Raw genomic sequence first — 14,080 nt, forward strand, 5'->3', positions numbered from 1 at the left:
TACTGTGAATTTTCAGAAAGCCTTAGTAAGTATCATTGTTCTACAAACCTTAATATGTATCAACAGTAGAATAAGTTGAAAATGATGTGTCTATAGAAACTGATTAAATAGTTTAAGGTCTTCATTGTGAGAAATCTTATGCTTGCCAGTCATGAAGCAAAAGATCTGAGGACTCCATGTCAATTTTCCAAGACCTAGAGTCTTTTAATAGTGGCCTATGAATGTGTTGGTTAGATTCATTGTATGAAGGTTCTCCTCTGGTCGCCGTTATCCCCAGAGTGATTCAAAATTCAAAAGATCTTACTTTGTATTGATTCTAATAGCCCGCAAAAGTACCTGCCTATATTCGTTCCTGTGTCTGCTTCAATTTATGGAACAGCTACATGATAGAGATGTTGCAGAATATTCTGGATTTCCTGAAAGAATTAAAATAGCTCCACTTTATCTCTTTCGTCTGCAATGAGGTATTTATCCAGGGTTTACACAAATACTAGCCGTAAATGTTATTGGAAAAATCTATAGTCTAAATGGCTCTACAAAGAGACCAAATAAGTATGTGTATGTATTTATACAACCTAATGCCAATTTGTTTTTAAAATAGCTTGGGCACAAAGGTGCAAAACCACCGCAGCAGAGAAAGGGTTAACTGCTGTACTCTCTTTGTCCCATTTATAGAGCAGAGCTAAAATATATTTATTGGAAATTGCATTTATTTATTTATATCACTCAGTAAGTATGCTATTCTAAGGGACAGAGAAGTACCTAGATTAGTTTGAAGGAATATTCTACTGACACATTCTTGAAATAGAGAGAAATAAGGCACACTAGAGTGAAATAAAGGGCAACAAACACAAATTCATGGATAGAATGCTTGAATTAATCTAAGCCACTGCCAATCGCTCAGGCTGTATCCCAGTCAGTCGGTTTTGGCCCACCATACTACTTCAGTTTGGACCTAGCCATGTGCAAATCAGTCTTGACCCGGCTCCATTGGCAACAGTCCAGCCCGAAATGCCAGCCCAGGTCCCTCGTGAACCAGAACATAAGCAACTCATAGCCAATTTCACTCTGATTAGGGCTCATCAGCTGGGTACAACTTGGTTACGATGGCACTATGTGCTTGGGACCTACATCTTGGCATACCCTTCATACTTAAGGTAACAAAAACAAGGTGGTGGATGAAATGCTTAAATTAATCTCAGGCAGTGGCATTTGCTCGAGTCTGCATCACAATCCATTGCTTTTCAACCATGATGCCACCTCAGTCCTGACCCTGTTCCAGTGGTTAACAGTCTAGAACAAACTGCCAGGCCAGGTCCTCCCGGACCTGAAACACAAGCAACCCAAGAACAGTTTTGCCCTTATTAGGGCTCAATAGTAGAGGATTTGCTTGGTTCCGGTGACACATTAGCACACTGGACACCCATCTAAGCATACCTGGCCCTCTAAGGGCATCGCACTGAAGTATATGAAAAATTGATGGATGGAATGCTTCTCAGCCACTTGTAATTACTCATGCAGTATTCCTGCATACCTCAGTTTGGACCAAGCCAAACGAAAATCAGTCTTCAACCTGCTCCTTTGGGAACAGTCCAACCCAAACTTCCAGGCCAAATTCCTCCCTGAACCTGAACCAGAACACAAGTAACCCAGGACCTGTTTTACCCTTATAGGGGCTCCTCAGTTAGATATAGCATGATTTAAATGGCCATGTTTAAGCAAGTACATTCAGACGCCAAAATCAACTATCTGATCCCACCCTTATCAGTGCATACAGAGAAAGGACTCAGTATGCTTAGGCATTAAGGCCCGATTTACAAACATTTTGCTAGAGTAGGTGTAGCATACCCTTGTAGTACTCCTGACTTATGGAATTCAGGATAAGCCCAGAGTACTACAAAATAAAGGGCCAGATTTAGAGTTTTGTGGAGAGAGTAGCCCTCTCTTCCAAACTGAAGGTCCACCCAACTGATTTACAGACAGGCAGTATGTAGATGGCAGAGACTACTCAGTGTTTTACAGATTGAAACAAATGTCAAATTAACAGGGACTGGAATAAAACAATAAAAAAATAAAATGTAGATAATCAATACAACCAAGAGTATCCGTGCAGGTTCTTACAAATGTATTATTCAGTTCCTCTTTTGTCATGCATGATAGATTCATGTCACAATGTGCAATGTTGTTTTAAATAATATATGTTTATGTATTGTTTGATGTTTCTGTTCTGTAGGAAAGAAGAAAGGGTATTGGTTTCTGGTATGACAAATTTCGGTGGTGCCTGCCATCCTGTCAGTTCAACATCATTTGTAGTGGTATGTATGTATAATTGCCAAAAATATTTTAAACCTATTAATTTCTGCATTCTTAAATGACATTAATGTTCATCCCTGTAAAAATATAAGCAATGTGTTAAAATTTGACACATGTTGGTGCCTTAAATAGATACATGAGAACGGGCGCCAAAATTTCTCGGGAGAAGTTCCACAAAGTCTAACTAAACAAATACCTGTCAATCCACAGTGAATTTACCTGTGCAGTATCTCATGGGTCCTCTGTCATGTTAAATATTGCATATCTATATAGCGCTCTATTCTCTCCCTTAAAATATAATTCTATTTAACTACACAAAATAGAAATAGGGTGGAGCCACGATGGCAGACGGTTGAGGCACTTCATGCAATCTACTGCCCCAATATAGTACCCTAATGGTTAGTCACATAGTTACGACTGTTATCGGAATCCTTCTCTTCAAACCTCCATGAGGACCCCATCACTGCTCAATGGAGAGCTATCAAGTAACTGTTGAGTTTTTGCTTGGGCGTCTCTTAGACATTGTAACAGATCAAGGTTAGAGGCTAATCTTTGAAAGAGTGATAAGGGCTGAATGATGTGCGTGGAGGCTACAATAGACCTTAATGCCATGAGTGAAGTCATTGCCATATTCTATGCAAGGCTGTCATGTGGGTGAAATCAGTGTTACAGCCTAGAGATCCGACCAGTGACACAGTGAGGAAGAGAGTTGCTGTTAACACTGGGAGCCTGAGCCAAAAAAGGAACTTGCATGTTTGATAAGTTTACACTTTTGAGAAGGTTTAATATTTTTCAGCATTCACAAACTGCACCACCGCATCGTAGGATCCTCATTGATAGTCATAAACTCTGAATAATTCCCTACTGCTTCTGCGGACACCAGAACACCTTTAATTATATTGTTCCCAAAGTTCTCTTCCAGGGGATCCTCATCAATAGTCATAAGCATTAGAATATTCCCGCCCATGTGCGGGACCCCGGAAACACTATATTATATGTGCCCCACATATATATATACTCATATATATATATAAATACATATATATATATAACATGCAATAGCAGCCAATAAAAAACAGAGCTGAAATATGCTGTGTAGAATTTCCACCATACATGTATAATAATAAGCATTAGAAACATGAGAAACAACAAAAAAGTTTGTTTAGAAATTGTTTTAATGCTCAAAAAGCAGTAGAAATTCTTATAACTCACTGGAAGCATAGAAAGCTCCCAGGCTGCATTGCAAACACACAGTCTAAAAAGACTGAAAAGCTAACCTGTAGCTGCATAGCAATAAACTGACACCGTGCCTTTAAGGCACTCATGACCCCCAGTATCCCATCATGCCTCAGGGGTGACAGTTAGGTCAGTTGTTCTTTCCGGCTCCTTCAGAGAAGGACCCTGGTTACACAGCTCCACTAATTTTCCTGTTTTTTGACAGAAAAACTCTTCACTTTTGACAATTTTTTGTTCTTACTCGACATTTAACATCTAGTCAAGTAAGATACTGTCTTTTTCAGTCATTTTGGTGAGCATTTTCTCCTGAAAATGCCTTCACTTTTTGACAAATGCCCTTCTTGTGGCAACAAGAAGGCCAAATCAGACAACCACGACGTCTGTATCCTGTGTCTGCCTGAGGAACATGATCCAGGCACCTGTCCTCATTGTGAACACCTGTCAGGAAGAACTTTAAAAGACAGGGAGAGGATTTGCATTTATGGCCTAGCTCATAGGTCATCAAGAGGAAGATCTCCGGTGAGGAAGGGCTCCAAGAAGACTCATTCATCTTCCAGAAAGAAGTCTTCACACCCCTCACCCTCAGCGTCGGGCTCGGCGCTGAGAAAAGAACCACCGGTGGATCATTCATCGTCTAAACTACCGTCGACGGCGGGCTCGCCGTCGAAGAGAAGACCAGGTACGTCGACGACGTCGAAGGATCCAGTTCCATCGTCAAAATCCCCTCCGCCGGCGTCAACCGGGCGACGTACGACGTCGAGGAAGGGAACTCCGCCGCCGTCAACCGGGCGACGGTCGGCGTCGAGTTCTAAGACCCCTCCGCCGTCGTCAACCAGGCGACGACCGGCGTCGAGGGAGGTCACCCCTCCGCCGTCGTCATCCAGACGTCGACCGGCGTCGAGAAGCGTGACTCCTCCGCCGTCGTCGAAGAAGCGACGTTCGGCGTCGAGGACCAAGACCCCTCCGCCGTCGACAGGGAAGAGTCGATCGGCGTCGAGGAGGCAGTCTCCGTCGGTGTCTCGTCAGCTCTCGGCATCGAGGGTGTCCAATACCCCTCCGCCGTCGTCGCACAGACATTCGACGTCGAGGCAGAAAACTCCGTCGACGGCTGATCATCACCGTTCGACGTCGAGAGAAAGGCCTCCGTCGACGATTGGACATCGTCACTTGACGTCGAGGCAGGGTGCTCCGTCGACGACAGGACATCGTCGTTCGACGTCGAGACTTCCGTCGACGACTGGGCATCGTCGTTCGACGTCGAGAGAGAGGGCTCCGTCGACGGCCGGTACTCGCCGTTCGACGTCGAGGCATGGAACTCCGTCGGCGGCTGCTCATCGCTGCTCGACGTCGAGAGACCACGCATCCTCGCATAGACATTTAAAAACAAGATTGTTTGCTCCGCCGACTCCACGAAAGCACTCGACCATGAGGGAAGATCGTTCGGCGTCGAGATGTTCAGATGTGGTGATGGTAACGGAGTCAGCTTCCCGTCATTCCACCTCAAGGTCCTCTGGCTCCTCCACGGCATCTTCGAAGTCCAGAAGTCCGGTACGCAAATCACCTGAGCGTCGGACGGACCCTTGGGCGGATAAAGTCAGACTGTCTCCTAGATGATACAGGTCTTTGGACCATTGGAGAGATTCTGGGGCTGCAAAGCGTATGCAAGACTATGCCAGCTCGCAGCACAGGTCTCCTCTTCAGGATCTGGTGGAGGAGATGGACAAGCATAGCCCTCCCAGGCGCAAATCTCCTGAGAGACCACCTACCAGATCTCCCAGGCCCCGATCTCCCAGAAATGAACCACAGGAGCGGGTCAGGTCTCGCTCTCCTCGACGAGAAGAGCGTTCGAAACGATCAAAAGAGAGGAGGCACAGTGTTCACCGTAGTCGTCGACGAACTCTGTCTACTTCATCTACCTCTTCTACTAGGTCTTCCAAGAGGGACTACTCCCCTACTTTGACGGACAGTCCTACGTCCCGATCCTCCCCAGTGGATGACATTGGCACGTATCTGGATGTCTTACAAAGAGGAGCTCAGAAGCTGAACATTGAAATGTCTGTCCCTCAGGTTACAACGACAGTCATTTTTGAGACTTTACACAAAAAGGCGATCACCCGTCCTCTACTACCGTTGGTCCCGGGGATTATGGATCCTGTCAAGGAGGTATTCCTAACTCCGGCGGCTATCAGAGCGGTGCCAGCCCGCATCCAGAAGAAATACAAACCGGCCTCTTCTGACCCGGTTTTTGTACGATCTGACCCTCCAGCAGACTCGGTTATTGTGGCAGCGGCGAGGAAGACACACGCAGTTGCCGGTTCTTCTTCAGTCCCACCAGACAAGGACAGCAAGACTCAAGACTCCTGGGGTCGCAAAGTTTGCAACTCAGCTGCGTCGACTCTTAAGGTTTCTAGTGCGGCTGCGCTTCTGGGTCGATACGACAGGGCCTTATGGGACTCTATGGAAAGGTTCAAAGCCAAGCTGCCAAAAGAAGACCAGCAGGATTTTGAAGAGACCGTGACTGAAGGATGTTTGGTGGCGAATCAGATGATAAGCACGGCTGCGGATGGTGCTGTCCTGGCGGCGCACTCCTATTCTCATGGGGTTTGTGCCAGGAGATCGGCATGGTTGCGCCTGACAGGCCTGAAGCCGGATGCTCAACATCGCATCCTTAATCTCCCCTTTTCGGGTTCCGCTCTCTTCGGGGAGCATGCTGACGAAGAAATGACCCGAATGAAGACGGAACTGGACACAGTGAAAGCGGTGGGCTTGGAAAAGAAGAAAGAGTTCAAGCGCCGTTTCAAGCCCAACAGGGGGAGAGGGGCTCAACAGAGGGTTCCAACCCCTCAGTGGTCCCAAAATAAGACCATGGGGAAATCCCAGTTTCGAGGTAAACCTGGCAGAGGTAGAGGAGGTCATCAGCAATCCTCTAACACCACGAGAGGAGGAAAAGCCTGATCGGTGGCTTCCTCTGGCGCCGTTGCCCACTCCAGTGGGAGGAAGTGCTTCACAACACCTGGCAGAGTGGGTCAGCATCACCAAGGATCAGTGGGTGCTGAATATACTGCGCAATGGATACAGGCTACGTTTCCGTGCCCCTCCAAAGAGCATTCCTCCAAAGATCGCTTACCCTCATCAACTAAGCTTGCTCCGAAGAGAAGTAAAAGTCCTACTACAAAAAAGAGCGATAGAGGAGGTTCCTCTCGCACAAAGAGGAAAGGGAGTTTACTCCAGGTACTTTCTTGTCCCCAAAAAAGATCGGGAGGACAAGTTCAGACCAATACTCGATCTACGACTTCTAAACAAGGTCATCGTCAGAGAAAAGTTTCGCATGTTGGCACTTCACCAAATATGCCCACATCTTCAAGTCGGAGATTGGATGTGTTCGGAGGACCTACAAGATGCGTACTTTCACATCCCTATTGCTCTACAACATCGCAAGTACTTAAGGTTTGTCGTAGGGAACAAACACTATCAGTACACAGTGCTTCCCTTCGGTCTCAAGTCCGCACCACGAGTCTTCACCAAATGCATGGCAGTGGTGGCGGCTTTTCTTCACAAGAAGGGGCTCTTCATCTACCCGTACCTGGACGACTGGCTCCTGAAAGGTCCATCTCCAGTGCAGGTGAAACACGATCTACATCTGTGTCTACTCCAGTTGCACAGGCTCGGCCTTCATGTGAACCTGGAGAAGTCAGTCCAGCGGCCTACTCAATCAATCCACTACCTTGGCTCCGTTCTGGACACAAACGTGGGAAAAGCGTTTCCTTCGGAGGAGAGACTTTTTTCCATGAGCCAGAAATGTGGAATCCTGCTGACATCTCGGCTTCCAACAGCCCGACAAGTAGCATCCCTGCTAGGTTCCATGGCGTCCTGCATCTTTCTCATCCCAAACGCCAGGCTGAGAATGCGTCCTCTACAGCAGGCTCTGGAGGATCAATGGGACCAGGCGACAGATCTTTGGGAGGATCGCATCAAACTCTCCCAAGCGACAAAAGACGCCATCAAATGGTGGACACGGAGAAAGAATCTGCTGGTGGGGGTTCGGTTTCACCAGCCTCTTCCAACCCAGTCGATAGTGACGGATGCCTCTCTGCAGGGTTGGGGAGCGCATATGGGTCCGCTTCAGATTCAAGGCCTGTGGTCTGCGCAGGAGCAGACTTACCACATCAATATGCTGGAACTCAGAGCGGTATTCCTGGCTCTCAAAGCTTTTTTACCAGCGATAGAGTCCAACTCAGTCCTAGTTCAGACGGACAACACGACCACCATGTTCTATCTGAACAAACAAGGAGGCACAAGGTCTCGCCCTCTGTCTCGAGAGGCTCAGGCAATCTGGCATTGGCTCCTCTCTCGAGGCCTCACGATAGTGGCGGTGCACCTTCCAGGCGAGTTGAACGTAAAAGCAGACGCACTCAGCAGGCACTTCGAAAATCAGCCAGACTGGTGCTAAACGACGAAGTAGTGGAAGAGCTTTTTCGTTGCTGGGGTCGTCCAACCATAGATTTGTTTGCAGACGACAAAAACTCCAAATGCCACGCCTTCGCGTCCAGGTTCCACCGGCCAGGGACTCAGGGGAATGCTCTACTGATAGATTGGTCAGGGACATTCGCTTACGCGTTTCCTCCCCTGGCTCTGATTCCGAGAGTAGTTTCCAAGCTCTGCAGGTCGAACATGGAAATGATCCTGATAGCTCCGGATTGGCCACGGCAGTGGTGGTACCCGGACCTTCTGCATCTGTCTGTGTGTCCACACAGACGACTCCCTTGCAGGCCGGACCTGTTGAGCAAGATGAACGGGAGGATAATGCATCCCAACCTCCCATCACTGAACCTAACAGCATGGCTCCTGAGGTCCTGCAATACGGACATTTGAACTTGCCTCCGGAATGCATGAACATTTTAAAGGAGGCTAAGAGACCTTCCAGAAGAGCGTCCTATGCGTTCAAGTGGAAGAGGTTTTTCTTATGGTGTAGGGATCATCACCTAGATCCGACTAAAGGACAGGAGGACGTCATCTTGCCATACCTCCTTTCCCTAGCTACGGCTGGTTTAAAATACGCTTCTATTAGGGTGCATTTGTCAGCCATAGTAGCATACAGAAAATCACCAGATCAGGTGTCTTTCTTTCAGGTTCCAGTGGTTAAGGACTTCCTCCAGGGGTTGAAGAAAGTGTATCCCCCTGTGCGAAATCCTTCTCCTCCATGGGAATTAAACCTGGTGCTATCCAGGTTAATGTCACCACCTTTTGAGCCCATCCACAAGGCCTCTTTGCAACATCTCTCTTGGAAGGCGGCCTTTTTGGTGGCGATTACCTCTGCTCGCAGAGTCAGCGAGATTCAAGCTCTCTGTGCGAAAGAACCATACACTATCTTTCATCACAATAGGGTAGTCTTAAGGGCTCATCCAGCTTTCTTACCTAAAGTCATCTCTGATTTTCATATAAATCAGTCCATTTCCCTTCCATCATTTTTTCCAAATCCTACGACCCCAGCCGAGCGGTCACTTCACTCCTTAGATCTTAAGAGAGTGCTCAAGTTCTATTTGGAAATGACCAAAGGGATTAGGAAAACGGATCAACTGTTCGTGAACTATGGTTCAATGCGAACAGGTTTTCCAGCGGCCAAGAGGTCCATCGCGAGATGGATTGTCTCTTGCATTAAATTGGCTTATCAGCTTGCAGGCAAACCTTTGTTGCAGTCACCCAAAGCGCATTCCACTAGAGGGAAGGCCGCTACTGTAGCCTTCTTACACGACATTCCAATGTCGGAGATATGCAAGGCTGCGACTTGGAAATCAGTTCATACCTTTACGAGACATTACTGTCTCGAGTCTGATTCCAGGGCCGATACTCAAGTAGGACAAGCCTCTTTGAGGAATCTATTTGGGTAGCCTACGGCCTATACGAGCTTAGTATTTTCTAGGCTTAATATGGTTTATTACTGTATTGTTACTCCTTTGCCCGCAGGGAGATGAGGTGAGGCTCGCTATTCTATTCTAATGCTTATGACTATTGATGAGGATCCCCTGGAAGAGAAGGATTAATTACTTACCTGTAATCCTAGTTCTCTTCCAGGGGTATCCTCATCAAAGTCATAAGCAACCCTCCCGCCTCCCAGGGCAAAGGACATTCTTTAATAAGGAGATGTTGTTAACCTATTTGTTATTGGGTTTATTTTCAGTCTCCGAAAAGAACAACTGACCTAACTGTCACCCCTGAGGCATGATGGGATACTGGGGGTCATGAGTGCCTTAAAGGCACGGTGTCAGTTTATTGCTATGCAGCTACAGGTTAGCTTTTCAGTCTTTTTAGACTGTGTGTTTGCAATGCAGCCTGGGAGCTTTCTATGCTTCCAGTGAGTTATAAGAATTTCTACTGCTTTTTGAACATTAAAACAATTTCTAAACAAACTTTTTTGTTGTTTCTCATGTTTCTAATGCTTATTATTATACATGTATGGTGGAAATTCTACACAGCATATTTCAGCTCTGTTTTTTATTGGCTGCTTTTGCATGTTATATATATATATGTATTTATATATATATGAGTATATATATATATGTGGGGCACATATAATATATTGTTTCCGGGGTCCCGCACATGGGCGGGAATATTCTAATGCTTATGACTTTGATGAGGATACCCCTGGAAGAGAACTAGGATTACAGGTAAGTAACTAATCCAAATGAACATTGTAGAATGTTTAAATCCAGGTTCATTTCGTATGGAACTCTAATGTTAGACTATCATAGATGTAATTTTCTTTGTGAATGCTAGTAAAAGTTGATGAAGATGATACATTTCATGTGTTTTCAACATGTAAAGCATGAAGAGAAAATGCAGCCTGGTAGGCTTACATTGAGAGGAAAAAATAAATATATTTCCCTTTAAGAACCTAGGAGGAAACATCGATCCAAAATGCCCTGTACTGGCAGTTGCTTGTGAGAGTCAGTTATATGTTCTAGCTCCTTCAGGTGGGATCTCTTAACACCTGTGGTGTGTTTTTCACATCTCTAGAAAGCATTTTTGTCTAGTGAAAGTAATTTTTTTTCCGCAACTAATTTTAATGTATTTCCTGCCACAATATGGCCGCTGGGGCCCAAGACATAGGTGTACATATCAGTGTATACACACATGCCATTTACATCAGCAGCACATCATAAAGTGGAAATGTTTTGTAACAAACCAACTAAGTGTGCAACATCCTACCTATGCTCCCCAGCATATTCCCTCCCTCACCCAATGTCACAAACACATTATTAGTCACATGTCTGTTTGATGAGCCGCCATCACCTATCTAGAGGCATGAACTGGGATTGTTTCTGCAGAGGCCAGTGGTTCCAGAGGTAGACCTTGATACTCCGCCCATCTGTGCCAAATCTTACGATGCTTTTGCGGGCATCCCCTCTCCAGGAATATTGGTAACTCCTGACCAATACAAAAGTCCATGCCTTGCTCCCATTCACCCAGTAGGAGAGAGGAGCTAGGCTTCCACTGTCTGGCGAAGTCTCTCTTTGCAAGGGTAAATCCCAGAAACAGTAGGTGTCGTTTATACATGTTGCCCCCAATTTCGTCCGTGGTGTGTAAGAGAATCAATTTAAGGGACATGCCAAGTTCCCAGGCAAGTACTTCAGATAGGCATGTCACAACCCAACACCGAAGCTTTGTGAGCCCGCTGCAAAACCATATTGTGTGTAGAAAGGTACCCTCGCTAATGCCACAGCATAGGCAGGTGGGTGAAGCTGTTAGGCCAATTCGCCAGAGCCTTTGTTGGGTGTAATATACACTGTGAGGATACTTGAATTGTTTGAATTGTAGTCAGGAGGAAATGATGGCTGCACTCCGTGAGGATTCTAGTGCCTCTGTCCAGTCGTCATCATCTATTGATCCGAGGTGGCTCTGCCTGGCCGTGCAAAGGACAGCTAATGTAGTGTTCATATTGGCAATAGGGAACTGATATATATTTTAGTCATACTGTTATCCCCAAGGTCTCCCACAGGCAGTTAGCCTTCTAGTGGGTTGAATTCCTTAAGAGTCTCTAGGTCTTTGAGATATGAGGCAAGAGCATTGTGAATATGTAGATATTTGTAAAATTGGTCGTGTGACATGGCAAATTCACTTTGAAGCTCTTGAAAGGATTTAAGGATCAGACAATGCATGACCTCCTATAATGAGGAAATGCCAATATTATCCCAGCTTTGGAACCTGGACAGAGTATTCAATTGTGGGATGAAACCATTATGCCAGAGCAGGGTCTCCCATATGAGGCCGCACCGCTACCCCATTCGCCGTAACGATTATCTCCACACCTAAATCGCCGCCGGCAGCAGGGCCTAGGGTGTGGACCCACTATAAAGATACAATTAAAGGGAGGTATTACCCATTACCCAGCGTTCCACCGTGTCATCGCTGTTGCAGTACCACCAGCCGTTAAGCACCTGCAGGTGGAAAGCCGCGTTGTAGGACTGGATGTCTGCTGCTGCAATGCCACCGCAGTAGATGGATTGCCAGCAAGTGTGTAGGGCTACCTGGTATGCCCATCCTCCCCCATAAAAAGTGAATCAACACTGCATTCACCTTGTGGAAGCAGATTGCAGGGATCAGATGGGGATAGTTCTGTAAGTGATATAAGAGGCGGGAAGGGAGATCATCTTTAAGATGGGGGATCGTCCGTTTAGCAATAGAGGCAAATGTGACCGGGATTTGACCATCGACTTTACTTGCTCAGTCAATGGAGCTAAATTGCGTTTCCAGGAGATAGGTTGGGAGGCGGAGAGGAAAACACCTAGGTACCGCATTCCATCTGTGGCTATGGTCAGGTCTGTTGAATATGAACTGTAGTAGTGTGTCCCCCGTAACGATCTACGGATAGATTTTTGAATGTCCATGTATAGACCAGATGTTTCACCAAACACCTGCATGATGAGAAGTAGTCTCGGGTTGGGCCCGTTATGTGCGGGTCTGTGAGACATCATCAACATACAGTGCGATGCAGCCAGAGACCTCCTGTGACCTCTCAAAACCTTGGATCTGAACATCGATTCTGACCCAAGCAGCTAGTGGCTCCTGGCTAGAGCAAATTGGAGTGGTGACAAGGGACAGCCCTGATGAGTACCTCTTCTGAAGAGAAACCAATGAGAGACCAAACCAGCACACTGAAGCTTTTTAGCTCTGTGTATAGCAAAGAGATATAGTATGAGAATCGGGAGCCCATGTTAAGTCGGCACAGGAGCGCAAACAGATAGGTTCACCTGACCAAATCAAAGGCCATATCCGTATCTGCTAGTAGTAGAGCTGCCCAACCGCCCAGGCCATCCACTGCGGCTATGGCATTGTGTGCTCTACGGATATTGTGGTGCGTTGCGCGATGGAGCATAAACCCCGCCTGGTCTCTGTGGACTTTATGGGCCACGTGAGGCATAAGTCGATTAGCCAGGGCCTTAGCGAGGAGCTTGGCTTCTATGTTCAATAAAGAAATCAGTCAATACGAGGAGTGATTGTCGGGGGTTGGCCAGGTTTGAGAAAGACAACCACTTCTGTGTGTCTCCTGTCTGGGGTAATAACTTCTCTATCTGAAAGAAACAGGTTAGTGTTAGATTCCTTACCTTAGAATAACCCCGGGCGTCAGATTGGATCCGGAAAGTTTTGCGTAGCAATACTCTTGCGCATCGGTAGGCGTCGTCTGCGGCTCCGCGTCCGTCGTCGGCATAGTTGGTGCCGGGATGACGTCGTTGGAATACTTAGACGCCGCCCTCGCGCGCTGATCCGGGAAGAGCAGTACTCCTTAGTCACTTTTTGACTAACTTTTTTCGATCTATTTTGGATCTTGGCCAGTCGGTGCCGGTAGGGATGCCCGGGTTCAAGCCCTGTGACGACTGTAGCCGACTGATGTTGGTTACCGACCCCAACCGTCGGTGCCTTTATTGCCTCGGGCCGACCATGATGACAAGTCGTTCCCAGACTGACGGGCCTTGACGTCGAAAGCTAGGCGGGAGCGGTCCCGTAAGCGACTCGAGCTCCGGCAGTCGGCCCTGCGCCACTCGAGGTCCCGGTCCAGGAGGAGGTCGAGGGACCGGTCGTGGGGCCGCGGTCATCACTGCTGGGCGAGTTGACACCACTCGTCGGGTTCAAAGTCCTCAGGTAAGTCGAGGCACAAGAAGTCGAAGAAGCAACATGGCCTTCTGACTCCCCCCGTTCGACACGGCGGGGGGTTCGGGCGACACCACCCACGCGGCTCCGCCGGAGCCACAAGCGGCGCGTCCAGCTCCATACCCGTCGGTTCCTGGGCTGCACGCGACACCGGAGGAGATCAGCGCCTTCTTCACAGCAATAAGGTCGCGCTTCCCTCTGCCGGGTTCCGCTGAGGCGCCTTCGAGCCCCGCGGATCCGTCTGGGAGCCCAAGCGGGCTGGCGGCTCCGGCGCCGACGGGTGCTTCGGCCCCGGCTCCGTCGACGACTCCGGTCCCGACGCCGCAGGGCCCCTCAGGATCCATGCCTGGATCCCTGACGCCGCCGGACGACATCACAACCCCTC

General features: G+C 47.6%; 1 protein-coding gene across 8 annotated transcripts in view; it reads left to right on the plus strand.

Moving 5' to 3' along the window:
- Nucleotides 1–14,080, plus strand: part of LOC144791723 (disintegrin and metalloproteinase domain-containing protein 9-like) — a 2,314,109-nt gene that overhangs the window by 846,875 nt on the left and 1,453,154 nt on the right. For all 8 annotated transcript variants that reach the window (XR_013602453.1, XR_013602452.1, XM_078666491.1 and 5 more), the window contains one exon: nt 2,234–2,315. Coding sequence is in view for 6 of the 8 variants with exons in the window: in XM_078666491.1 (XP_078522617.1) it covers nt 2,234–2,315 (82 nt within the window). In the remaining 2 variants the exon portion in view is untranslated. The remainder of the gene's footprint in view (nt 1–2,233; nt 2,316–14,080) is intronic.

This window comes from Lissotriton helveticus, chromosome 11 (assembly GCF_964261635.1).
Source record: "Lissotriton helveticus chromosome 11, aLisHel1.1, whole genome shotgun sequence".
Taxonomy (NCBI): domain Eukaryota; kingdom Metazoa; phylum Chordata; class Amphibia; order Caudata; family Salamandridae; genus Lissotriton; species Lissotriton helveticus.